Source organism: Salvelinus fontinalis, chromosome 5 (genome assembly GCF_029448725.1).
Source record: "Salvelinus fontinalis isolate EN_2023a chromosome 5, ASM2944872v1, whole genome shotgun sequence".
Taxonomy (NCBI): Eukaryota; Metazoa; Chordata; class Actinopteri; order Salmoniformes; family Salmonidae; genus Salvelinus; species Salvelinus fontinalis.
In genome coordinates, this window is record NC_074669.1 from 32,092,651 (window position 1) to 32,120,431 (window position 27,781).

Here is a 27,781-nt window from a genome sequence, read left to right on the forward strand (position 1 = left end):
AAATAAACTTGATTTGACACCACCCCATGCAGTAAGTAGCCGCCTGGCTCACAACCTAGAATCAGGGCGCCACTCCGACAAGGTTAATTGACCCACAGTCCCACACGGTGACATGATATCATTGACGTGACGTGCAAATGAGCGATAGAAAACCGATCGCGCAAATTTGTTTATTTATTTAATCAAGCAAAGTATAAGAGAGTTGTACTCCAGTCTACTAGGTGGCGGTAATACAACATCTAACAGATGCCCACATCCCTTAAACCTCATCGAAGAAGAAGAACCACGTCCTCCCTTGAGACTGGTGGAGGGTTGACTGTTCAGAATCACAATCCCATTTAATAGAAGCATCTAACTTCATAGCTAGAAGAAGAATCAAGCTCTGGAGTAACTGGTAAGTAAAACACGTTTTATGTAACTGTAGCTAGCAGTAATAATTGTAGTTTCGATTACAAAGGTTGCTATGTAAAATTCACATTTGATTGATTTTCCTTCGAAAGCTGTTCGTGACTAGCTAACTATGTTAGCTAGCTAAGCATTCTCTTGCTGACACACAAGACGGTAACATTGGTTCAGTTCAACCCGCTCAGAAAAAGTTATAGCTAGATAACATTTTCTCTTAAATTGCGAAGGCTAGCTAACTATAACATGATGTTCCTCTATGGTCCATGCTATACAGAATCCTTGGGACCTCCTAGCCCAATACTGGACTAAAAGACCGTAGCTCACTCCTTGTTAGTCCAAGGACCTTACACGTTCTGTTTAAAGGGGTAATAGAGCACCACAGTTGAGGTGTCATAATCCCCATAAAACCCAGCTGTCAAACAGGGAAATAGTATCAATCGGAATAGTTTTTCCACCATTCATTTTTTTCCCGTAGGGTATTTTAGAGACACTTCGCTATACTGAACAAAAATATCAACGCAACATGGAAAGTGTCCATCCCATTTTTCATGAGCTGAAATAAAAGATTCCAGAAATGTTCCATACGCACAAAAAGCTTATTTCTCTCAAATGTTTTGCACAAATGTGTTTACATCCCTGTTAGTGAGCATTTCTCCTTTGCCAAGATAATCCATCCACCTGACCGTTGTGGTATATCAAGAAGCTGATTAAACAGCATGATCATTACACAGGTGCCCCTTGTGCTTTGGACAATAAAAGGCCATTCTAAAATGTGCAGTTTTGTCACATAACACAATGCCACAGATGTCTCAAGTTTTGAGTGAGTGTGCAATTGGCATTCTGACCAGGAAAGTCCACTAGAGCTGTTGCCAGAAAATTAAAGGTTAATTTGGTTACCATAAGCTGCCTCCAACATTTTTTCAGAGAATTTGGCAGTACGTCCAACCGGCCTCACAACTGCAGACGGAGTAGGACTGGGTGATATGGCCAAAATATAATATTTCTGTATTATTATTTTTTTTTAACGGTATTTGTTTTTTAATAATAAAAGTTCTAAATATATATTGAGGAGTGTGTGACCCTAGGGTGGCAACATTCTAAGTGATTTCAATGGGTCTTAATCCATTCTGATTGTTTTTGGTTGAATTGAAGAGTATAAAACAATTTTCAGCATTTTATCAATTTCTGCATTTCCTGCACTCATTTGAGATCATTTCCACACTGTAGCGTAGGGCTCCATGATATGGGAAAACAATAACCATAGGTTGAGATTTTACTTACGATCTAGTGCAAAACACTTGGGTGAACAGTTGGAGTCATGTAAATATAATTATTCTATAGTTAGAAAATAATATTGGTGTAATGTACTTAAGTAAAAATACTTGAAAGTACTACTTAAGTAGCTTTTTGGGGTATCTGTACTTTACTATTTGTATTTTTGACAACTTTTACTTCTCTACATTTCTAAAGAAAATAATGTACTTTTTACTCCATACATTTCCCCTGACACCCAAAAGTTACATGTTGTATTATGTAACCACTCCCTCTTCAAATCAGGTTTGATTGGATCAAGCGTCTCTTTGTCCGTCCAATGTAGAGCACCTTGCACTATGGACATTCCAATCTGTAGATGACGTGTGGTTTTGCAGTTGATTAAATGCTTGACTTGATACTCCATTTTAGAAGCTGTGTCAACAAAATACTTTTTCTGTGCAATAAATGGTTGCACTGATTGATTTGAAATGCAAACTTTATTTGCCACATGAGCCGAATACAACAAGTGTAGACTTTACTATGAAATGCTTACTTACAAGCCATTAACCAACAGTGCAGTTCAAGAAGAAGAAAATATTTACCAAGTAGGCTAAAATAAAAAGTAACAGAATAACAATAATGAGGCTATATACAGGGGGCACCGGTACAGAGTCAGTGTGCAGGGGTACATGTTAGTTGAGGTAATCTGTACATGTAGGTGGGGGTGAAGTGACTATACATAGGTAACAAACAGCGAGTAGCAGCAGTGTACAAGGGGGTCAATGTAAATCCGGTGGTGATTTTTATGAATTGTTCAGCAGTCTAATGACTTGGGAGTAGAAGCTGTTGAGGAGCATTTTGGTCCTAGACTTGGCGCTCCGGTATCGCTTGCCGTGCGGTAGCAGAGAGAACTCTGACAATTTTATGGGCTTTCCTCTGACGCTGCCTATTATATAGGTCCTGGATGGCAGGAAGCTTGGCCCAGTGATGTACTGGGCCGTTCGCACTACCCTCTGTAGCGCCTTACGGTCAGATGCTGAGCAGTTGCCATACCAGGCGGTGATGCAACCGATCAGGATGCTCTTGATGGTGCAGCTGAAGAACCTTTTGAGGATCCGGGGACCCATGCCAAAACCTTTGTCTTCTGAGGGGGAAAAGGTTTTGTCGTGCCCTCTTCACGACTGTCTTGGTATGTTTGGACCATGATAGTTTGATGATTCGTCTGAGGGCAAAGCAGGATTTCTTATAAGTGTACGGATTAGTCTCCCGCTCCTTGAAAGCGGCAGCTCTAGCCTTTAGCTCGATGCGGATGTTGCCTGTAATCCATGGCTTCTGGTTCGGTATATGTACGTACACTCACTTATCACTTATTGATGAAGCAGATGACTGAGGTGGTGTATTCCTCAATGCCATTGGATGAATCCCGGAACATATTCCAGTCTGTGGTAGCAAAACAGTCGTGTAGTGTAGCATCCAAGTCATCTGACCACTTCCATATTGAGCGAGTCATTTAAAAGAGCCCCTGGGTTTGTGGTCTAGCCAAGTTTTTGAGTCAGCAGGAAGATGGCTGTGGACTAATCTGTATTTTAGGGTAGGACATCTCTAAAACCTTTTGACTGGTGGCTCTGGGAACACTTTACGTAGTAGTGTATCACTTTGGATGATTCCCCAATTCTTTAAAATAATTTTTAATGTTCTCTGCTTCAGTGCTGTATTTTGTAACAAAGTACACTCTCTGGTGCATCATGAGGCACTCCCCTTCGCAACAAGTTCTCTCTGTCAAGTCGTCCAGCCCTTATACCTGCATCTTTCAGGAACTGAGCTCTGTAGCCACGATTTCAAGAAGCAATTCAGCAGATTTGACACTGTAGTCTGTTTCCTGATCGCAAATACCGCGGACTCTGTGGAATTGGCCATATGGAATAGCTTCCACTCCAAAAGGCTAAAAGAAAATATCTGCCCTCAGAATGGTATTCCCATCTGTAGGCTTCCTAAAGATTGATGTGTACAAACAACCGTGGTCATTTTTACTGATGTCAAGGTCCAAAAAAGGATTATCCTTGCTGTACTCCATACTTAGTTTGATATGATTAATGCTGTTAAGGAAGGAAGTAAGTTATCCTGAGCCATACCAGAACAGGCACACATCATCAATATAGTGTCCCCACCTTATAATCTGGTCAAATAACTATTTTTTGTGTGTTTTTTTTAGAAGGATACATAGTCATTTTCCAATTTACCTACGTACAAACCAGCGTAGAAAAGGCTGTAGCAAGCTCCCATGGCACGTCCTTTGACTTGTTTAAAAAATATGGTCCTGAAAGACAAAGATGTTATTATTGAGAGTCCGTTCAGTCAGTGAGACAATGAATTCTGCGGGAGGCATTCGTCTCAGGCCGGGTACTCAAGAAATGGTGCATAGCTGCCAATCCTTGTTCATGTCCAATGGTGGTGTATAGAGACTCCACATCCATGGCGACTAAAAAGGAAGCTGTACCTATATTGTTAAATTCCATAATTTTGTTCAATACATCTGTGGTATCTTGAAGATGGACTGGGAGTGAAATAAAGTACATTGATTATAAAGTAATCAATGTACTTAGAGATGGGAACTGTCAGACTTTTATTACCACTAATGACTGGTCTGCCTGGGGGGGGGGGTTTCAACATTCTTGTGGAATTATGGAAGAAGATAAAATTAAGCCATATGTGAGCTGCCATTGGCTACATTTCAGACAATGAGTTCAAATGTATTTTCATTCTCCTTTCTGTGAGGAGCCCTTTCAATTCAGTTTTTAGGTCCTCTGTAGGGTTGACTGTAAGAGATTGGTAGAATTCATCGTTGTCTAATTGACTGTCGGGGGTTTCTATTAAGGAGCCAACTGAAAACTGCATCGTCATCAACGTTGTTGCTTGTGCTGCATTGACCGACTGAAAGCAAGTGTCTCGTGGTCCAGCAACAGCAGATGCGCTCCTTGAGTGGCAGAGGGCGGGGCTAGATCTGTGTGGAAATCTGCATGGAGAGGGCACTCCAGAAGTGGAGTAAACTATTTAAAAGATTGCCGTTATACACGGTGTATCGCATTTAAAAATAAAAAAAAACATTCAAGTACAGTTATGGAAGGTAAAGTAAAAAAACTCAAACCGGTCCATGCCTCAATACCGGTATACCGTAAAATACGGTATACCGCCAAGCCCTAGTATGGAGTTGTGTGGGCGAGCGGTTTGCTGATGTCAACGTTGTGAACAGGGTTCCGCATGGTTATTAAGGTATGGACAGGCATAAGCTACGGACAAAAAACACAATTGCATTTTATCGATGGCAATTTGAATGCACAGAGATACCGTGACGAGATCCTGAGGCCCGTTGTCGTGCCATTCATCTGCCGCCATCACCTCATGTTTCAGCCTAATACTGCACGGCCACATGTCGCAAGAATCTGTACACAATTCCTGGAAGCTGAACATGTCCCAGTTCTTCCATGGCCTGCATACTCACCAGAAATGTCACCCGTTGAGCATGTTTGGGATGCTCTGGATCGACGCGTACAACAGCGTGTTACAGTTCCCGCCAATATTCAGCAATTTCTCATAGCCATTGAAGAAGAGTGGGACAACATCCCATAGGCCATAATCAACAGCATGATGTGGCAAATAGTGGTCACACAAGATAGACTGGCTTCCTCATCCACACCCCTACTTTTATTTTATTAAGGTACTGTATTTTTGACCAACAGATGCATATCTGTATTCCCAGCCGTGAAATCCATAGATTAGGGCCTAATTTATTTCACTCTATTGAATGATGTCCTTGTGAGCTGTAACTCAAAATATTTTGAAATTGTTGAATGCTGAGTTTACAGTATACATAAAATGTATATTAGGCTAGCTGTTGATTTTGGAAAATATTTCATTTGAAATGTACATGTCATTGACCCATATACATGTATACAATTTTGAGGCACAGTCGTAAAGCCCCATTTAGTTCTTTCCTTTGGGAAAGTCCAATCCAACAAGCATTGAGAAACAGAACCCATTGTCAAGTGTTGTCTGCTTCCTCTTTCCTTCATTGCATTGTAGACTATTGGCTAATTCCTGAAACTCGAATAGGATCTGAGATCTAGAGACAAGATAAAAAGGACATGGTGTACTTTCCACTTAGGCTAAATCTTATCAGATATCATTTTACATTTGTGGTTTGTTTGCTCTTGAAATGACATCCTTATGTTACATCCTCTACCTCATCCTGTAAAAAGCCTAGGTTAATACCCTATATTCAACCTAGTTCAAATCTACCCGGATCTATATAAATACTGTTGTGTATTCTATTGCAGTCAAGCCAAACATGACAATGAGTGACAGGGAGTTGTGATAGCACAAACAGACTGGCACTCAGGCTAGTAGGAAAACAGACTAACAAGTTTAGTCCACTCCCTCTTTGATTCTTTCTTGGTTACAAAAGGAATTTAATCTGTCATTTCAAAATGCTGGGACAATGCGTCATTGCGTCTCGCTACGTGTCCCGGAACCTGTAAGTGTAGGCGTATGTATCACACACCCACCCTTGGACAAACTACATTATATTGCACCTTGAGTTCATGTTTGTTTTTCTATACTGTGTGTAACCTCGTCCCCAGGCTTGACAGAAAGAATGAGCTGGCTGTTGGAGGAGATTAGTCTTTTAGTAACTCTTGTTTAATTGATTCTTGATTCCTATTTCACTAAATTCCTCAATCAATTTGGGATAAGTCATTTCCCTGCCATTTGTATGAAGTAACTTTGTAGCCTTCTTCCAAAGTACAGTTGAAGTCAGTAGTTTACATACATACACTTAGGTTGGAGTCATTAACTCGTTTTTTCAACCTTTCCACACATTTCTTGTTAACAAACTATAGTTTTCGGTTAGGACATGTATTTTGTGCATGACACAAGTCATTTTTCCAACAATTGTTTACAGACAGATTCTTTCACTTATAATTCACTATCACAATTCCAGTGGGGTCAGAAGTTTTGAGAATGACACAAATATTAATCTCCACAAAGTTTGCTGCTTCAGTGTCTTTAGATATTTTTGTCAGATGTTACTATGGAATACTGAAGTATAATTACAAGCATTTCATACGTGTCAAAGGCTTTTATTGACAATTATATGAAGTGATGCAGAGTCAATATGTGCAGTGTTTTTCAAGACCTGCAATCCGCCCTGGCATGCTGTCAATTTTTGTTTGTCCACCCGCCTCTTGAGGATTGACCAAGTTCTCAATGGGATTAAGGTCTGGGGAGTTTCCTGGCCATGGTCCCAAAATATTGATGTTTTGTTCCCTGAGCCACTTAGTTATCACTTTTGCCTTATGGAAAGGTGCTCCATCATGCTGGAAAAGGCATTGTTCATCACCAAACTTTTCCTGGATGGTTGGGAGAAATTGCTCTCAGAGGATGTGTTGATACCATTCTTTATTCATGGCTGTGTTCTTAGGCAAAATTGTGAGTGAGCCCACTCCCTTGGCTGAGAAGCAACCCCACACATGAATGGTCTCAGGATGCTTTACTGTTGGCATGACACAGGACTGATGGTAGCGCTCACCTTGTCTTCTCCAGACAATCTTTTTTCCGGATGCCCCAAACAATCCGAAAGGGGATTCATCAGAGAAAATGACTTTAACACATTCCTCAGCAGTCCAATCCCTGTACCTTTTGTAGAATATCAGTCTGTCCCTGATGTTTTTCATGGAGAGAAGTGGCTTCTTTGCTGCCCTTCTTGACACCAGGCCATCCTCCAAGTCTTCGCCTCACTGTGCATGCAGATGCACTTACACCTGCCTGCTGCCATTCCTGAGCAAGCTCTGGTACTGGTGGTGCCCCGATCCCGCAGCTGAATCAACTTTAGGAGATGGTCCTTCTTGGGCGCCCTGAAGCCTTCTTCATTTGCATGGGAAAGAGGGACTTTGCAATTCATCTGATCACTCTTCATAACATTCTGGAGTATATGCAAATTGCCATCATACAAACTGAGGCAGAAGACTTTGAAAATTAATATTTGTGTAATTCTCTAAACTTTTGGCCACGACTGTACATTAAGTTGACTGTGCCTTCAAACAGCTTGGAAAATTCCAGAAAATTGTCAATTAGCCTATCAGAAGCTTCTAAAGCAATGACATTTGAGTCAACTGGAGGTGTACCTGTGGCTATATTTCAAGGCCTACCTTCAAACTCTGTGCCATACTTGACATCATGGGAAAATCAAAAGAAATCAACCAAGACCTCAGAAAAAAAATTGTAGACCTCCACACACGTTCATCTGTACAAACAATAGTACGCAAGTATAAACACCATGGGACCACGCAGCCGTCATACCGCTTAGGAAGGAGACGCGTTCTGTCTCCTAGAGATGAACGTACTTTGGTGCGAAAAGTGCAAATCAATCCCAGAACAACAGCAAATGACCTTGTGAAGATGCTGGAGGAAACGTGTACAAAAGTATCTATAGCCACAGTAAAAATGAGTCCTATATCGACAACCTGAAAGGCCGCTCAGCAAGGAAGAAGCCACTGCTCCAGAAACACCATTAAAAAAAGCCAGACTACAGTTTGCAACTGCACATGGGGACAAAGATCGTGCTCTTTGGAGAAATGTCCTCTGGTCTGATGAAACAAAATTAGAACTGTTTGGCCATAATGACCATCGTTATGTTTGGAGGAAAAAGGGGGAGGCTCGCAAGCCAAAGAACACCATCCCAACCGTGAAGCACAGGGTGGCAGCATCATGTTGTGGGGGTGCGCTGCTGCAGGAGGGACTCGTGCACTTCACACAATAGATGGCATCATGAGGTAGGAAAATTATGTGGATATATTGAAGCAACATCTCAAGACATCAGTCAGGAAGTTAAAGCTTGGTTCTTCCAAATGGACAATGACCCCAAGCATACTTCCAAAGTTGTGGCAAAATGGCTTAAGGACAACAAAGTCAAGGTATTGGAGAGGCCATCACAAAGCCCTGACCTCAATCCTGTAGAAAATTTGTGGGCAGAACTGAAAAAGCGTGTGCGAGCAAGGAGGCCTACAAACCTGACTCAGTTACACCAGCTCTGTCAGGAGGAATGGGCCAAAATTCACCCAACTTATTGTGGGAAGCTTGTGGAAGGCTACCCAAAACATTTGACCCAAGTTAAACAATTTAAAGGCAATGCTACTAAATACTAATTGAGAGTATGTAAACGTCTGACCCACTGGGAATGTGATGAAATAAATCCTTCTCTACTATTATTCTGACACTTCACTTTCTTAAAATAAAGTGGTGATCCTAACTGACCTAAGACAGGGAATCTTTACTAGGATTAAATGTCAGGAATTGTGGAACTGAGTTTAAATGTATTCGGCTAAGGTGTATGTAAACTTTCGACTTCAACTGTAGGTTATCTTGAACTTCACTGATCTACAGATTGTAAGCAATTCACTGTTTCTCTTTCCCGCTCTCCTCCCTCCATTTCTCTCTCTGTGTGTGCGTGCGCAGATGGGAGATCGTACAGTGGATCAAAATGGTCCTATGCGCGTGTTGGTGACTGGGGGAACTGGTCTGGTGGGCAGGGCCATAGAACATGTGGTCAAAGAAGAGGGAGGGGCCAGGGAGGGAGAGGAGTGGATCTTCCTCTCGTCTAAGGACGCAAACCTCATGTGAGAACTACACACACACACACCTGACCCAACATTCCCTCGCCTGCCTCAGTCCTTGCTCTTGGTGGCTTTGTAGCCCAGCCTCTGAGTTCCTGTGTCTTTGAAAAGTCAAGATAACTTGTGTGTGCTCCCTCAGGGACATGGGTGAGACACGGGCAGTGTTTCAGAAGCACCAGCCCACCCACATCATCCACCTGGCAGCCATGGTGGGAGGGCTCTTCAAGAACATGAGGGCCAACCTAGACTTCTGGGTAAGTGGTTCAGGAGTTGTGATGAAACGTGCTGCATCCCGATTCTCCACACTGTTCCCGAAGTGTGCACTTGCACAATTTTCTCACATTACTTTTATAAAGGTGGAAACTTTTACAAATCCTATGTCTAAAAATCCATGATGGGGATTGTGCAAGTTGACACATCCCCATTGGCACCCTAATCACTAACTATAGGCCCTGGTCAGAAGTAGTACACTACAGTATATCGTGAATAGGGTGCCAATGGGGACTCAAACTTATCCATCCATGTGTGATTTTGATCATGTTTATTTACCAATGTATTCATCCATCCATGTTCTCCAGAGGAACAATATCTACATCAATGACAACGTTCTTCAGGCAGCACACGAGGTAGACGCTGTCAGGGTGGTCTCTTGTCTCTCCACCTGCATCTTCCCTGACAAGACCACCTACCCCATTGATGAGACCATGGTAACGGCTTGTGTGTGTGTGTGTGTGTTGTAGACATGATGGTAGTAGACATGATGGGAGTTGACTATCTCTTATTTCTTTTTTTCCAGATCCACAACGGCCCTCCTCATGAGTCTAACTATGGTTACGCCTACGCTAAGAGAATGATCGATGTCCACAATAGGTGTGTTCTTGTTTTATTTAAAGCGATTCTCAGGTACTTTTTAGACAGTTATGAAACTAGCGCTCACGAGACAAAAGTGGTCCCCGAAATGTGCGTACTATGCCGCATATGTGCCGATATGTGCACCACGTCATTGCGATTTTATCTCGCTCTGCTGTGTGCATCTTCCTAGCTGTCACTCAAATGGCAAGGGGCTAAAGCTGATTGGCTGGAACTCGAATTGCAAGGGAGCTGGCCCACAGTAAAACAAATTGGGGGAAATGGCTCAGCTTCCAGAAAAAAAGTTGCTTTCAAACTAGGGATGTCGTGGCTAATTGAGGTAAGACAGTAATTCTGCTCATAGATTATGCGTGTATGAACTACACATTGACACATCCAGCCCAAAGCGGGAGGTTTTAAAAAATACTTAGTAGTCGCCAAAGTCCCGGAGCATGTCTTTAACCTTTATTACAAGGGAGACTAGAAGGGTATACTACGATTTCAAGCTAGATCTACTCACGTTTTTCTAAAGCTAGCCAGCTTCAGTTACCTTCGTGTTCCAGCTCTGGCTGCATCTGTACAACGACCATGGATATAGCTTGTCCTGCTAAAGCTAGCAGGCATGTAACTGCGTGCTTGTCGCACGTGGCTCGTCAAATGCGGAACTCTTCGTTGGGATAATGCTGAAACATCAATCCAAGAGTTATCTTGCAAATTTAGCAGGCTATGGTGTGGAATTAGGCTTGATGAAGTGCCGTCTTCATTTTTTTAGTTCATGCCGAGTGTTTTTGATTTTATCAATGTTAGTTCTGAAGGATTCGTTGCCATAGAAATGTACCTGGCTAAATGGTGAGCCAATTCAGTGGTACCGGTTATCCCGAGTTAAACTCCTCAAACCAAGTGCGTAGTATGGCCAAAAGTATGTGGACCCTCCCCATTCAAATTGAATTAGACTATTTCAGCCACACTCATTGTAGAAAATCGCGCTCACAGCCTTGCAATCTCCATAAACGTTGACAGTAGAATGCACCGTACTGAAGAGCTCAGTGCCTTTTCAACATGGCGCTTTCATAGGATGCCACCTTTCCAACAAGTCAGTTCATCAAGTTTCTTCCCTGCTAGAGCTACCTCGGTCAACTGTAAGTGCTGTTATTGTGAAGTGGAAACGTACAGGATCAACAACTTGTCAGCCGCCATGAGGTTGGCCACAAGCTCTCAGAACGGGACTGCCGAGTGCTGAAGCGCGTAGCGTCACCATGCACAATGCCAAGCGTTGACTGGAGTGGTGTTAAGCATGCTGCCATTGGACTCTGGAGTCGAGGAAACGTTTTCTCTGGAGTGTTGAATCCCGCTTCACCATCTGGCAGTCCGACGGATGAATCTGGGTTTGGCGGATGCCAGGAGAATCCTACCTGCTCCAATGCATTTTGCCAACTTTAAAGCTTGGTGGAGGAGGAATAATGGTCTGGGGCTGTTTTTCATGTGTCGGGCTAGGCCCCTTAAATTCAGTGAAGGGAAATCTTAACGCTACAGCATACAATGACATTCTATAAGATTTTGTGTTTCCTGTTTCAGCATGACAATGCCCCCGTTCACAAAGCGAGGTACATACAGAAATGGTTTGTGGAGATTGGTGTGTAAGAACTTGACTGGCCGGCACAGAGCCCTGACCTCAACCCCATCTACACCTTTGGGATGAATTGGAACACTGACTGCAAGCCAGGCCTAATCGTCTAATATCAGTGCCTGACCTCATTAATGCTCTTGTGGCTGAATGGAAGCAAGTCCCTGCAGCAATGTTCCAACATCTAGTGGAAATCCTTCCCAGAAGAGTGGATACTGTTGTGGCAGCAAAGGGGGACCAACCACATTTTAATGCCCATGATTTTGGATGGGCAGGTGTCCAAATACTTTTGACCATGTAGTGTATATGGCTCTGTGTGTGTGTTCATGGGTTATGTGTGTGTGTGTGTGTGTTGCAGGGCGTATCACCAGAAGCATGGGCGGTGCTACACAGCAGTGATACCAACAAATGTGTTTGGTCCTCATGATAACTTCAACATTGAGGATGGCCATGTACTGCCAGGTCTCATACACAAAGCCTACATTGCTCAGAGTAAGATAACAACTACACAACACTCACTAAGAGCTATAACGATATCTATTTCTTTATTCTCCAGCCAACTGTAGCCTGCTCTCTTTTTGGGGTCTGTATACTGCAATTCGGTTTATAGCTCTGAATGTGTATAACATTTATTAAATGTATAAAACCTTTACAGTATACCTCCCTACATCTAATCTCTGTTAATCCAGATTCGCAGAACTTGGTCAGCTGCGGGATTAACTCTGTGTTCATAGTGTTAGAAATTCATAGTTCTGCCAAAAACGACGTCTCCACCCTCACGAAAGGAAGCTCTTAGCCAAAGAACCTCTTTTCTGATCCGTGTGGGCACATGCACGAAGCACTCGAGGCAAAGCAGTTTTAGCACCACCTTCGCCCAGTCTTAATACGTCCAATTAACCAGTGAGAGAATTCTTAAAAATAACTGAACTAATGCTGCTCGGATCTCACACATCCCTGGTAGATTCTCTCTGTCTACACGCAGAATCTGCCCACGGGAAATTATATTTCTTCTAACAAGCCTTTACTCATCCGTGTGTTAGAGGAGGGCAGTCCGTTGGTGGTGTGGGGCTCAGGAACTCCCAGAAGGCAGTTCATCTACTCATTGGATCTGGCTCATCTCTTCCTCTGGGTGCTGAGAGAGTACCATGAGGTGGACCCCATTATACTGTCTGGTGAGCCTTGCGCACACACACACACACACACACACATGCATAAACACACACATTAAGCAAAAAATGATTTTCAGGATTAAGTGTTGTCGCCCTCTCTCGCTTTGTATTTTAGTTGGCGAGGAGGATGAGGTGTCCATCAAGGAGGCAGCTGAGGCCGTCGTCGAGGCGCTGGGATTCAAAGGTCAAGTGACTGTATCCTTTCACCTGGCTGTATGGCCAGATTACAGCGCTAACACACACCACACTCCCTCTCTCTTGTACTCATTCTCTCACTATCCACACGCACAACCTGCCAGTAGTAGTGGCAGTGGTATCCGTGTGTGTTTGATTCCCTAACTCATGACCTCCAGTATGACACTACCAAAGCGGACGGTCAGTTCAAGAAGACTGCCAGCAATGCCAAGCTGCTGCGGCACCACCCCAACTTCACCTTTACCCCCTTCAAACAAGGTACCTACTTCTCCAACGCCGGCAATTAGAGAAAAAAAAAAAAAATAGATTGGGACGATTTTAAAACATTATTTTATTTGCACATTGAACCATGTTGCACACCGTAGTTCAAAAACTGTTGTGCTAAAACAATGTATCTGTATTCGGCCATCTTTTTATTAACGTTCGCAATTGCTGATTCTCCTTGTTGTTTTTCCCTCTGTCACAGCCTTGAAGCAGACGTGTGATTGGTTCGTGGCCAATTACGACAACGCCCGCAAGTGAATATTCCTTCAATCTGATTGAGTCACGGGTAACTGCATACATGGAGTGTGTCTGAAAGTGGGAGGATCAACAGAGCGGGTGTATGGAAAGCGAATCAGCTAATTGGGCAATTTGTTGCCACTCTCGACCGTTTTGCATGGCAGATTGGGCTGCACAACCAGTTGATTGTTGACAAGTGTAGCATTTTAGCTAACCCTTTTCCTAACCTACCACCAGGGTTGGGTAGGTTACATTCTAAATGTAATGTTAGGTACCTGTCCAAAATTGTAATCAATGTGAGTGTGTTGCTATGGGTTATAGTAGTAAAAGCCAAATTCAATATTTTACCTCCCCCCAAAAATTGGTGATACCTACAGGGGTCCTACAATTCTAAATCAAATACCTAAAATAATTCACGGTATGACCGTCTTAAAACAATTCCATATGTTAGTTTAGTAAAATCCCCCCCTGATGTTACATCCATCGCTGTTGATCCACTCACTTCTTTTGAAACTCCCACTATTCAGTCACACTTCAAGTATGCAGTTATCTATACTTGATCTGACTGGCTGTCAAGCAACCAGTCCCAGGAAGACAGGAGCAGGAAGAGGAGGTCGTTGAGTCAAACCTTCAGGAGCTGAAGGTTCTAGAACTGAAGAATGTACTCGTCAGACCTCACATGAGGAACGTTAACTGCCATCTTGTCAGATTGATGTGGGCTCGTGCTGGAGTGAGGGGAATTGACAGTGTAGCTTGTAGTGTCTGAGTTTATCTCTCAGTATTGTGGAATGATTATCATGTTAAATGTAGGTGTCGGCATGCACATTACATTTGTGCGAACGCCAATAAATTACAGAAGATGAAATGTGGTCCTGATCATGTCGCTGAAATTCCTTATGTGAAGTTTGGCCTTGTCTGAACGTTCTGTCTAAACCACTTTGGATGAGTCCCAAACTGCATCATATTCCCAATATAATATTCCCACTACTGTGGACCAGAGCCCTATGGCACAATGTAGGGAGTAGGGTACCATTTGGGATGCATCCTATCAAATGATGTCTAGAGTGACCAGATGGACTCCACTGTCTCATCTCCCCTGTCCCCCTCGCTATGATCAGGCCTACACCATAGGAATAGAATTGTCCAAAAATAAACCACAATAGGAAGGCTCTGGTGAATTCTGTTCAGAGTGGGCTGTTCACACTACTCTCAATTTGTCTACTGTATCATCTGATGCATGTTGAGTTTTATATTTTTGTTCACTATACAACAATTTCGAAGATTTTACTGAGTTAGTTCATATAAGGAAATCAGTCAATTGAAATATGTTCATTAGGTCCTTATCTATGGCTTTTACATGACTGGGAAAACAGATACCTTAATAAAAATAAAAAAATGGATCTCGTCACAGTATCTCTGTGTATTCAAATTGCCATAGATAAAATGCAATTGTGTTCATTGTCCATAGCTTATGCATGCCCACACCAAAACCCCACTGCCACCATCGGGCACTCCGTTGACATCAGCAAACCACTCGCCCGCACGACTCCATATGTGGTCTGCGGTCGGGAGGCTGGTTGGACATACTGACAAATTCTCTAAAACAACGTTTGAGGCAGCTTATGGTAGAGAAATTAACTTTAAATGATTTGGCAACAGCTCTGGTGGACATTCCTGCAGTCAGCATGCTTATTGCACTCTCCCTCAACTTGAGACATCTGTGGCATTGTGGTGTGACAACCGCACATTTGATTGGCCATATGTCAACAGCACAAGGTACACCTGTGTAATGAGCATGCTGTTTAATCAGCTTCCTGTTATGCCACACCTGTAAGGTGGAAGGATTATCTTGGCCAAGAAAAATGCCCACTAACGGATGTAAACAAATATGTGCACAAGATTTGAGCGAAAAGCTTTTTGTGCGTATGGAACATTTCTGGGATCTTTTATTTCATCTCATGAAACATGGGACCAACACTTTACATGTGTTTATTTGTCCAGTGTAGAATACTAGGTGGTTTGAGAGGTTATTTTATATCTTTCTTTACAAAAAAACATTGTTTTAAAGGGTGCAGTATGTATATTGGTGGCGGGCTGAGAATAAATCAAGAATGTTTATTTTAACCACAAAGTCTGGGTGTCATTGTACAACTACTTTCAGTCTTGCCTTGGTGCAGAACAGTGAAGCAGTGTTGTGGCTCCTGGGTGATGTTCTCTAGGATCAACTTACCCTACCCCAATCCTAACCTTAATCATTAGTGGGGGAAATTCACCCCAGACCAGGGAAACTTCATTCTACACCATGTGGGGTGAGGTAAGGCATGTGGAACACCTGTCTGGTTGATCAGTGGTGTATAGATTTTAAATTCTTAGCTAAATCTGTTGCAATGCATCATTTCAATGCTCTGAGACCTGTTTTTGGTGTTTAGTGTCCCCATAAACTTACAAAAATACTTGGGAGTGACCTACCAGGGGAGTATTCATTTGTGAATTTTCCAACTTGCTAACGCATAGAACGATGATCCTGAGTTTCCGACTTGGGAAGTTTCAGAATGAGCCAATATGAAGCTCTACATAAATAATGTACATTCATTTCAACACGAAGGTTCCCAGTTTCTGATGGCATGTGAATGTGGCATAATTTCAAGTTGGATTAATAATGGATTCTCGAGCCCAGTTTCCCAGACACAGATTAAGGCTAGTCTTGGACTAAAGGAAAACTCAATTTAGAATCTCCATAGTCCAGGACTAGGCTTAATCTGTGTATGGGAAGCCATCCCCTAGTCAACTAATATAGTCAAAGCGTGTCATTGAACTTTCCTTTCACGTACTTTCCTTTAAGATGTATCATTTACTAATTGAATGTGGTATGCAGTGTCCTGCTCTTCCCAGATGACAAGGGCACATAGTATAATCATTTCTAACTTTGCATTATTGAAATAATATGCTTTTCAGGCAAAAACATTTGTATAGGTGACGTTCAAACTCAAAGTATCAAAATAGTTCAGAGAAGGAAGAAAAATCTTCCCAACCTCATGGTCCAAACCTTTAGTCAAGTCAAGAGTACCTTATTAGAGCAATTTAGTGCTTTATGGGCAAATCTTAACTGCTACTTAAGACCAATTTAATTTAGTCTCCCATTGACATCAATACATGACTAAGGGAAAATTCAACTTCAGTGAATGTTAGAATTTTCTCCCTAGTCCTATCCATAACTCATATGCCAACAACCTTAGCAAAGAGACTGGTCTATCATGCATACTGTACACACAGAGGGAAAACAATCCTGCCTCTATAATCCTTGGAAGAATATTGTAACTTTGTTTAGTACTGTAATAAAGCTTGAGACCACAGCTTTACCACAGTACTTTCACATTTGCAGCCAGACAGAGGCGAGTATTCTCCTATACAGGATGTCACAGGCAAGTGCTTTCATCCACACAGACATACGGGTAATACTCATGATAACTGGTCATTGCTTTAGAGACGGTAACAGAGAAACCATGGTAACTAAATTGGTTAAAAGAAAAATAAGAGTAGGAAAATATCCCAGGTACTTACTAGTCCTCCTGGGAGGATGATCACATGACTACTTACTGGTCCTCCTGGGAGGATGATCACATGACTACTTACTGGTCCTCCTGGGAGGATGATCACATGACTACTTACTGGTCCTCCTGGGAGGATGATCACATGACTACTTACTGGTCCTCCTGGGAGGATGATCACATGACTACTTACTGGTCCTCCTGGGAGGATGATCACATGACTACTTACTGGTTCTCCTGGGAGGATGATCACATGACTACTTACTGGTCCTCCTGGGAGGATGATTACATGACGGGAGTCGAGTAGGGCACACTAGCAAAAATGTTTGCAAAGGAAAACATCAGTGTTCTTATTCTGAAATTCCACATTCCACTGAAATTCCACATTGCATCATTGTATCTGTGCCATTCTGCATCTGAGAGCACGGCAAGCGCCATTAAGGCGATCTCTATTTTGAAGTCAATTTTCTTCTTACTACTTCTGAGTTGGCAAACAAACAGAAAGGGTGCACACTGCCACCTAGAATTTGTTTAAACAGGTATAAAGCCAAGGTTGCCGATTTACTGCCGCCTGCAGTTATGGAACATTTCCTCACAAGTATAATTCATTGGCTGATCTGTCTTGGTGACCTGAATAGAATTATATGATCCTTCCTTAACCCATAGGAAGTCCCACCCAATTAACTACTTTGAAATTGTGGAAGTCTTCAATGGGCTTTTGGGCACTAGAGTCCCCAATCTCTATTCCCTACATAATGCACTACTTTTGACCAGTGTGCCCTGGTCAAACGTAGTGCCCTATACAGGAAATAGGGTGCCATTTGGGATGCAGCCAGGGTGTTGTTCAGAGGGAGTTGTAGAAGATAAACCCACCCTCATGGACATGGCAGTACCCCTGTCCCAGCACCACCATTTTCTTACATGGCTGTCCCGTCCTGGTAGTGCCATTGCACAGCTGACCGCCAGACACAGAGCTACCAGGGGACAGGAGGAGAGAGAGGGAAGAGAAAATTAGCATGTTTGAGGAGATCAGTTTGAGCAAGGTCAGGCACAGAATAGCTAATCTTGATCACATAATGAGTAGTTACAAAGTGATTTGTAAATCAGGGATTCTGTGCAGCCCGGCTGTAATGTAGTCAATCTGAAACGTGCACTTTGTATGTCTGTCCCTCGGTCTTGTGCCTGTCAAATGGTGAAAATTATATTTCTATATTAAATTAACAGGAGAATGTGGAAGATGTTTAAACTCCAGTGTTTTGAGAGTGGACAATTGTTGGTCATTTAAGGAAATATGTTTTTTGACCTCCAGAGCTGGTCCAACTTGTATCAAATACCTCTGTGATCAAATCAGTCTACTAGCCCACCACAGTACAACACCACAGTACAAGTAACCATTTGTTCCTCTATAAACATATTGTATGGGGTGTGGCATAAAGGGATCTTATATGATGTCATCATTGGTAGGGCTGTGGCAGCCATTTAATTTTGTCAGACGGTTATTGTCACGCAAAAAACTGCCGGTCTCACGGTAATTGACCGTTAATTAACAAAGTTTAGCATCTCCAGGCCTCCCTCCACTTATACAAGCCGCCGATACGTGCTTTTGGAAGATCTACATTTTTTTATTTTATCTAATAATTCCATTTAATGTACACCATCACAATAAATCCATTATTTTAGTCAGGTCTAAAGAAACACATGAAGAAAATGCTTTTCAGAAGAACTATGCTATGTTCCATGCCATAGGCTGTAGGCTTGTTCGTTTAGCTGACAAAATGTTTTTATAAGTCCCGTTCCATTTTATATTATATAATTTTATAGTAAGAAGAATAGAATTGAACTTAGCTGAATAAAATAGAAATTATATTTATCCCATTCCGGAGCGAGTGCTCATATGAAGTGGATATGTTGAACCTAAAAGTGATCATTTGAAACACGTCTATTATGCTAGATTTAGAGTTATTTGGCAACTTTAGTTGTGAATGATACAAATCTAAAGTATTAGAAATAAAAAATATGTGCTGCATGATGTGACTATAGGTTATTGATGCTGTCTCTGTAGGCCATCTATCTGATGCTGTCTCATAAAAGAGTATGACATTGTTGCCGCCCGTAGCATTGAATGCAAGGGAAGCCAGTGAGCATTTGATCTCCCTTGATAAAACATTTTTATGATATAATAGTCAATCAACGTTGCACTAAACTGAGTGAGCTCAACTGTGAATGGTCCTAATGTACCAAAAAAGAAAAGTGTCAAGGGATTCCCTCCAATCACATCGAGAGCAACACCTCATTGACAGAAACAACTTGAAGTGTTGTCCTCTGGTGGCTAGTTAGCTAGCTAAAATTGTCCCTTTCCTCAATTAGCCATTGATGGAGATAGGGATTTGAACTTGTGGTTTTACTTCATTCTCCGTGCTGGCCAATGATTAACAGTGATTCTAATCCAACCCTAAATTCATACATTGTGCCCCTGGCCTAAGAAGATGGGGGTTCAATATGTAGCTAGATGTAGAAGGCTAATGTTGAAGAAGCCTAACTAACTTTGCCCATGAAAGGAAGTTAGGCTAGTGAGCAAGCATTTTAGTCAGGTAGCCTAGGACAACAAATACTAAAAGTGTGTACTGTATGACAGAGTACAGGATGGCATTGGCATTTCTCTACAAGTAGGGTGAGTCAACATGTTTCTTCTTCTTCCACACACGCACAAATCAGAACCATGGACTGTTTTGCTAGCACAGACTGGAATATGTTCCCATGATTCATCCAATGGCATTGAGGAGTATACCACCTCAGTCCTCGGCTTCATCAATAAGTGCATTGACGACGTCACCCCCACAGTGATCATACGTACATATCCCAACCAGAAGCAATGGATTACAGGCAACATCCGCACCGAGCTAAACGCTAGAGCTGCCATTTTCAAGAGCGGGACACTAATCCGGACGCTTATAAGAAATCCCGCTATGCCCTTAGATGAACCATCAAACAGGCAAAGCCTCAATACAGGGCTAAGATTGGTAATTGTACTAGATGGATTACCAGGGCATGTACTCAGAGCATGCATGGACCAACTGGCAAGTGTCTTTACTGACATTTTCAACCTTTCCCTGACCGAGTCTGTAATACCCATGTTTCAAGCAGACCAACATAGTCTTTGTGCCCAATAATGCGAAGGTAACCTGCCTAAATGACTACTGCCCCATAGCACTCACATCAGCAGCCATGAAGTGCTTTGAAAGGCTGGTCATGGCTCACATCAACACCATTATCCTGGAAACCCTAGACCCACTCCAATTCGCATACTGACCCAAAAGATCCACAGATGACGCAATCTCAATCGCACTCCACACTGCCCTTTCCCACCTGGACAAAAAGAACACCTATGTGAGAATACTGTTCATTGACTACAGCTCAGTGTTCAACACCATAGTGCCCACAAAGCTCATCACTAAGCTAAGGATCCTGGGACTAAACACCTCCCTCTGCAACTGGATCCTGGACTTCAAGTTCCTTGGTGTCCACATCACTAACAAACTACAGTACCATTGTCCAAACACACCAAGACAGTTGTGAAGAGGGCACAACAACACATTTTCCCCTCGGGAGATTTGGCATGGTCCCCAGATTCTCAAGCTCTACAGCTGCACCACCGAGAGCATCCTAACCAGTTGCATCACTGCCTGGTATGGCCCAATACATCACTGGGGCCAAGATTCCTGCCATCCAGGAGCTATATACTAGACAGGTCAGAGGAAGGCCCAAAAAATGGTCAAAAGCTCCAATCACCTAAGTGGTATCGGAGCAACAAGTCTAGGTCCAAAAGGCTCCTTAACAGCTTCTTCCCCCAAGCTATAAGACTGCTGAACAATTAATCAAATGGCCCCCCAAACTATTTACATTGACATATAGCTGTACAGTGCCTTGCAAAAGTATTCATCCCCCTTGGCGTTTTTACTATTTTGTTGCATTACAACCTGTAATTTAAATTGATTTTTATTTGGATTCCTTGTAATGGACATACACAAAATAGTCCAAATTGGTGAAGTGAAATGAAAAAAAATACTTGTTTCAAAAAATTACAAATAAATCAAAACCTGAAAAGTGGTGCGTGCATATGTATTCACCCCCTTTGCTATGAAGCCCCTAAATAAGATCTGGTGCAACCAATTACCTTCAGAGGTCACAGTATTAGTTAGATTGCACACAGGTGGACTTCATTTAAGTGTCACATGATCTGTCACATGATCTCAGTATATATACACCTGTTCTGAAAGGCCCCAGAGTCTGCAACACCACTAAGCAAGGGGCACCACCAAGCAAGCGGCACCATGAAGACCAAGGAGCTCTCCTAACAGGTCAGGGACAAGGTTGTGGAGAAGTACAGATCAGGGTTGGGTTATAAAAAAAATATCCAAAACTTTGAAAATCCCACGGAGCACCATTAAATCCATTATTAAAAAATTGAAAGAATATGGCACCACAACAAACCTGCCAAGAGAGGGCTGCCCACCAAAACACATGGAACAGGCAAGGAGGGCATTAATCAGAGAGGCAACAAAGAGACCAAAGATAACCCTGAAGGAGCTGCAAAGCTCCACAGCAGAGATTGGAGTATCTGTCCATATGGCCACTAAAAGCCATTGCTTATTAAAGAAAAAATAAGCAAACACGTTCGGTGTTCGCCAAAAGAAATGTGGGAGACTACCCAAACATTTGGAAGAAGGTACTCTGGTTAGATGAGACTAAAATGTAGCTTTTTGGCCATCAAGGAAAACGCTATGTCATGTGCAAACCCAACAACTCTCATCACCCTGAGAACACCATCCCCACCGAGAAGCATGGTGGTGGCAGCATCATGCTGTGGTGATGTTTTTCATCGGCAGGGACTGGGAAACTGGTCAGAATTGAAGGATGGTGCTAAATACAGGGAAATTCTTGAGGGAAACCTGTTTCAGTCTTCGAGAGATTTGAGACTGGGACGGAGCTTTAGCCTCCAGCAGGACAATGACCCTAAGCATACTGCTAAAGCAACACTTGAGTGGTTTAAAGGGAAACATTTAAATGTCTTGGAATGGCCTAGTAAAAGCCCAGACCTCAATCCAATTGAGAATCTGTGGTAAAGATTGCTGTACACCAGTGGAACCTATCCAACTTGAAGGAGCTGGAGCAGTTTTGCCTTGAAGAATGGGCAAAAATCCCAGTGGGTAGATGTGCCAAGCTTATAGAGACATACCTCAAGAGACTTGCAGCTGTAATTGCTGCAAAAGGTGGCTCTACAAAGTATTGACTTTGGGGAGGGTGAATAGTTATGGGGAGGGTGAATAGTTATGCACACTCAAGTTCTGTTTTTTGTCTTGTTTTTTTCACAATAAAACATATTTTGCATCTTCAAAGTGGTAGGCATGTTGTGTAAATCAAATGATACAAACACCCCCAAAAATCTATTTTAATTTCAGGTTGTAAGGCAACAAAATAGGAAAAATGCCAAGGGGGTGAATAATTTCGAAAGCCACTGTATGCAGGTAGCCTAGTGGTTAGAGCAGTGGTTCTTAACCTGGGTTCGATCGAACCCCAGGGGTTCAGTGAGTCAGTCTCAGGGGTTCGGCGGAGGTCAAGACACACATCCGACTCATATGATTCGTGATGACACGCCCCGCTTGGCCATCATTGGCTGCAGGTGATCACGCTACATCGCTTGGCCTATCTGTGCTGCAGGGAATTTGGTGCACTCAGTAGTCGACTTGTGACTGTCGTGATGGTATGTCTTGTGATTTCTTTCTTAATATTTTAATCCCTTCATACTTACTATGTCGAGCAAAAAAAGAAAGTGGTCGGACGAATATGTACAATATGGATCCACATGTATAACGGAACGTGATGGGAGTCAGCGTCCTAACTACATGATTTGTAATGCCAAGTTGAGCAATTCTAGTCTAGCACCGGCAAAACTAAGAGAACACTTCCTTAAGCTGCATGGAGATGGAAAATACAAGAACACAACGCTCGCTGAATTCAAGGTGAAGAGAGCCAGATTCGATGAAAAGGCTACTCTGCCTGTTCTCGGCTTTGTACCCATCAACAAACCGATCCTCACAGCATCGTACGAAGTTGCTTACCTGATCGCAAAGCAGGGCAAACCACACACCATTGGTGAAACACTCATAAAACCAGCTGTGTTGAAGATGGCAAATATCATGCTGGGAAAAGAGGCTGAAGTTAAGTTATCCCAAATTCCTCTTTCAAATGACACCATCAGCGACAGAATAGAGTACATGAGCAAAGACATCTTGGCTCAAGTAGTTGCAGATCTGATTTCAAGCCCGGCAAAATTCAGCCTTCAACTCGACGAGACCACAGACGTTTCCAATCTAAGCCAGCTTGCTGTATTCGTGCGCTATGTGAAAGACGACGTGATAAAGAGGATTTTTTATTTTGTAAGCCTCTTACAACAACAACTAAGGCAGCCGATGTGAAGAAACTTGTGGATGACTTCTTCAAAGACAACAATCTTTCGTGGGATATGGTTTCTGCAGTTTATTCGGACGGAGCTCCAGTCATGCTGGGAAGAAAGTCTGGTTTTGGTGCGCTAGTGAAAGCCGATGCACCACACATCATTGTTACGCATTGTATTCTGCACAGGCATCCGTTGGCAACAAAAACCTTGCCTCCAAAACTGGCAGAAGTATTAAAAATTGTAGTGGAATGAGTGAACTATGTGCGAACTAGCGCTCTGAGGCACCGCATCTTCAGTGAGCTGTGTAACGAAATGGGCTCTGAATTCGAGGTACTTCTGTACCATTCTAACGTTCGGTGGTTATCCCGGGGACAGGTGCTGAATCGTGTTTTTGCCGTGCGTGTGGAATTAGCCCTGTTTTTGCAAGAGCACCAACATTGTCATGCAGATTGCTTCAAAAATTCTGAGTTCATTCTCATTTTAGCGTACATGGCTGATATCTTCGCAGGTCTCAATCATCTCAATCAAAAGATGCAGGGCGGTGGAGTCAACATCATCGAAGCGGAGGAAAACCTGAAGGCTTTTCAAAAAAAGCTACCGTTATGGAAACGACGAACAGAGAACGATAACTTCGCAAACTTTCCCCTGCTGGACGACTGTGTAAGTAAGATCGAAGATGTATCTGGAATCGGAGACATTTCTGTACCCGAGGAACTGAAGCAAGCAATTGCCACGCACTTAGATGAGCTTGCAAAGTCTCTCGACGGATACTTCCCTACAAGAGAGTCATATCCAGCATGGGTGAGACACCCGTTCACGTTTAGTGTTGAGACAACAGATGTCAATGATGTTATTCAACAAAGCCAGGTTCAACAGCAACTCTTCAGAACAACAACGCTTTCAACGTTTTGGTTTCAACAAATGGTAACGTACCCTGTTATTGCTAAGAAAGCTCTGGAGATTTTCATACCGTTTGTTACAACATATCTTTGCGAGCAATCCTTTTCGAGGATGCTGGACATAAAAACGAAGAAAAGGAACAGACTTTGTTGCGAAAATAACATGAGAGTGGCACTTGCCAAGGTGAAGCCGCGCATTTCTGAACTGGTCTCTGAAAGGCAACAGCAGAAGTCACACTGATTTGCAGTAAATATTCATTATTATGTTTTTGTGTGAAAATCATGTTTTGATGATTTTGTTCTTTGAACACACGGTGTTGATGTTAATGCACGGTTCATTTTGTGCACCAGTAAAATATATACCTATGTTTTTTAATTGGAAAAAATCATATTTTATTTTTCCAATTAAGAAGGGTTCGGTGAATGCGCATATGAAACTGGTGGTGTTCAGTACCCCCAACAAGGTTAAGAACCACTGGGTTATGGCGTTGGACTAGTAACCGAAAGGTTGCTAGATCCAATCCCCAGGCTGACAAGTTAAATCTGTCGCTCTGTCCCTGAACAAAGCAGTTAACCCACTGTTCCTAGGCCGTCATTGAAAATAAGAATTTGTTCTTAACTGACTTGCCTAGGTAAATAAAGGTTAAATATATATATATATATACATATATATATATTACATTAAATATATATATATTACATTAAATGTTTTACTTTATTTTGTCAATGTTTTTTAACTCTTGTTGGTTAAGGGCTTGAAAGTAAGCATTTCATGGCGTATGTGACATAAAATTGGATTTAATTTGAAAGCCACACGCTATTTAGCTTATATTGATTGGACTAAATCGTTTTTGGTATCTTTTAGGTGTCACTGTATTAGACTAAGCACAGGTCATTTTATTATGTTGACACGATGCTGGAATAGTGGAGGCAGCTCCTGTTTTCTTTGTGACTTGCGGTAACTCTCTGTGGTTCTAACTCGTTAGTTGTTTTGTAGTCTGAAAATGTCAAACATTAACTTGCTTGACCATGCTGTAGGTAATATATCTGTTTGTTACATGCAATATGCTTTGTGAACTTCACCAGACAGAGGTTGCTCTCTGGTTTTGTGATCAAACAAAGGCGTGGTTCATTGGTTGCACTAAGATAAGCCAGGCAGTAAAGTCATTCTTTGTTCTTCCACTATAAACATACAGTTTGTGTGGCGTGGCATAATAATGTGATCTGATATTATGCATCGGACATATATAGTTGTACCAAGATAAACAGTGCATTAAAGTTGATTTAACGGTCCATTTCTCACAATTGACACAAGTAATCCTGGAGGCTGGAGGCCTCCTTTCCTCCAGTCATGCTGGGAAGAAAGTCTGGTTTTGGTGCGCTAGTGAAAGCCGATGCACCACACATCATTGTTACGCATTGTATTCTGCACAGGCATCCGTTGGCAACAAAAACCTTGCCTCCAAAACTGGCAGAAGTATTAAAAATTGTAGTGGAATGAGTGAACTATGTGCGAACTAGCGCTCTGAGGCACCGCATCTTCAGTGAGCTGTGTAACGAAATGGGCTCTGAATTCGAGGTACTTCTGTACCATTCTAACGTTCGGTGGTTATCCCGGGGACAGGTGCTGAATCGTGTTTTTGCCGTGCGTGTGGAATTAGCCCTGTTTTTGCAAGAGCACCAACATTGTCATGCAGATTGCTTCAAAAATTCTGAGTTCATTCTCATTTTAGCGTACATGGCTGATATCTTCGCAGGTCTCAATCATCTCAATCAAAAGATGCAGGGCGGTGGAGTCAACATCATCGAAGCGGAGGAAAACCTGAAGGCTTTTCAAAAAAAGCTACCGTTATGGAAACGACGAACAGAGAACGATAACTTCGCAAACTTTCCCCTGCTGGACGACTGTGTAAGTAAGATCGAAGATGTATCTGGAATCGGAGACATTTCTGTACCCGAGGAACTGAAGCAAGCAATTGCCACGCACTTAGATGAGCTTGCAAAGTCTCTCGACGGATACTTCCCTACAAGAGAGTCATATCCAGCATGGGTGAGACACCCGTTCACGTTTAGTGTTGAGACAACAGATGTCAATGATGTTATTCAACAAAGCCAGGTTCAACAGCAACTCTTCAGAACAACAACGCTTTCAACGTTTTGGTTTCAACAAATGGTAACGTACCCTGTTATTGCTAAGAAAGCTCTGGAGATTTTCATACCGTTTGTTACAACATATCTTTGCGAGCAATCCTTTTCGAGGATGCTGGACATAAAAACGAAGAAAAGGAACAGACTTTGTTGCGAAAATAACATGAGAGTGGCACTTGCCAAGGTGAAGCCGCGCATTTCTGAACTGGTCTCTGAAAGGCAACAGCAGAAGTCACACTGATTTGCAGTAAATATTCATTATTATGTTTTTGTGTGAAAATCATGTTTTGATGATTTTGTTCTTTGAACACACGGTGTTGATGTTAATGCACGGTTCATTTTGTGCACCAGTAAAATATATACCTATGTTTTTTAATTGGAAAAAATCATATTTTATTTTTCCAATTAAGAAGGGTTCGGTGAATGCGCATATGAAACTGGTGGTGTTCAGTACCCCCAACAAGGTTAAGAACCACTGGGTTATGGCGTTGGACTAGTAACCGAAAGGTTGCTAGATCCAATCCCCAGGCTGACAAGTTAAATCTGTCGCTCTGTCCCTGAACAAAGCAGTTAACCCACTGTTCCTAGGCCGTCATTGAAAATAAGAATTTGTTCTTAACTGACTTGCCTAGGTAAATAAAGGTTAAATATATATATATATATACATATATATATATTACATTAAATATATATATATTACATTAAATGTTTTACTTTATTTTGTCAATGTTTTTTAACTCTTGTTGGTTAAGGGCTTGAAAGTAAGCATTTCATGGCGTATGTGACATAAAATTGGATTTAATTTGAAAGCCACACGCTATTTAGCTTATATTGATTGGACTAAATCGTTTTTGGTATCTTTTAGGTGTCACTGTATTAGACTAAGCACAGGTCATTTTATTATGTTGACACGATGCTGGAATAGTGGAGGCAGCTCCTGTTTTCTTTGTGACTTGCGGTAACTCTCTGTGGTTCTAACTCGTTAGTTGTTTTGTAGTCTGAAAATGTCAAACATTAACTTGCTTGACCATGCTGTAGGTAATATATCTGTTTGTTACATGCAAT

The 27,781-nt window shown here is 42.2% G+C and overlaps 1 protein-coding gene across 1 annotated transcript; it reads left to right on the forward strand.

The window, feature by feature from the left end:
- Positions 1-263: 263 nt before the first annotated feature.
- On the forward strand, positions 264-15,788 carry LOC129855473 (GDP-L-fucose synthase-like). Its single transcript, XM_055923182.1, has 10 exons — positions 264-394; positions 9,169-9,329; positions 9,466-9,580; positions 9,905-10,033; positions 10,123-10,196; positions 12,158-12,291; positions 12,840-12,971; positions 13,084-13,163; positions 13,322-13,421; positions 13,630-15,788. Exons 2-10 carry the CDS (start codon positions 9,169-9,171, stop codon positions 13,683-13,685), a joined length of 981 nt encoding a protein of 326 aa, XP_055779157.1. The 5' UTR covers positions 264-394; the 3' UTR covers positions 13,686-15,788.
- The last annotated feature ends 11,993 nt before the right edge of the window (positions 15,789-27,781 follow it).

Coding starts and splice junctions, on each gene's coding strand:
- LOC129855473 (XM_055923182.1), top strand. CDS start 9,169: ATGGGAGATCGTACAGTGGATCAAAATGGTCCTATGCGCGTGTTGGTG. Junction 10,197..12,157: donor ATGATCGATGTCCACAATAG/GTGTGTTCTTGT, acceptor TGTGTGTTGCAG/GGCGTATCACCAGAAGCATG. Junction 12,292..12,839: donor CAAAGCCTACATTGCTCAGA/GTAAGATAACAA, acceptor TCCGTGTGTTAG/AGGAGGGCAGTCCGTTGGTG.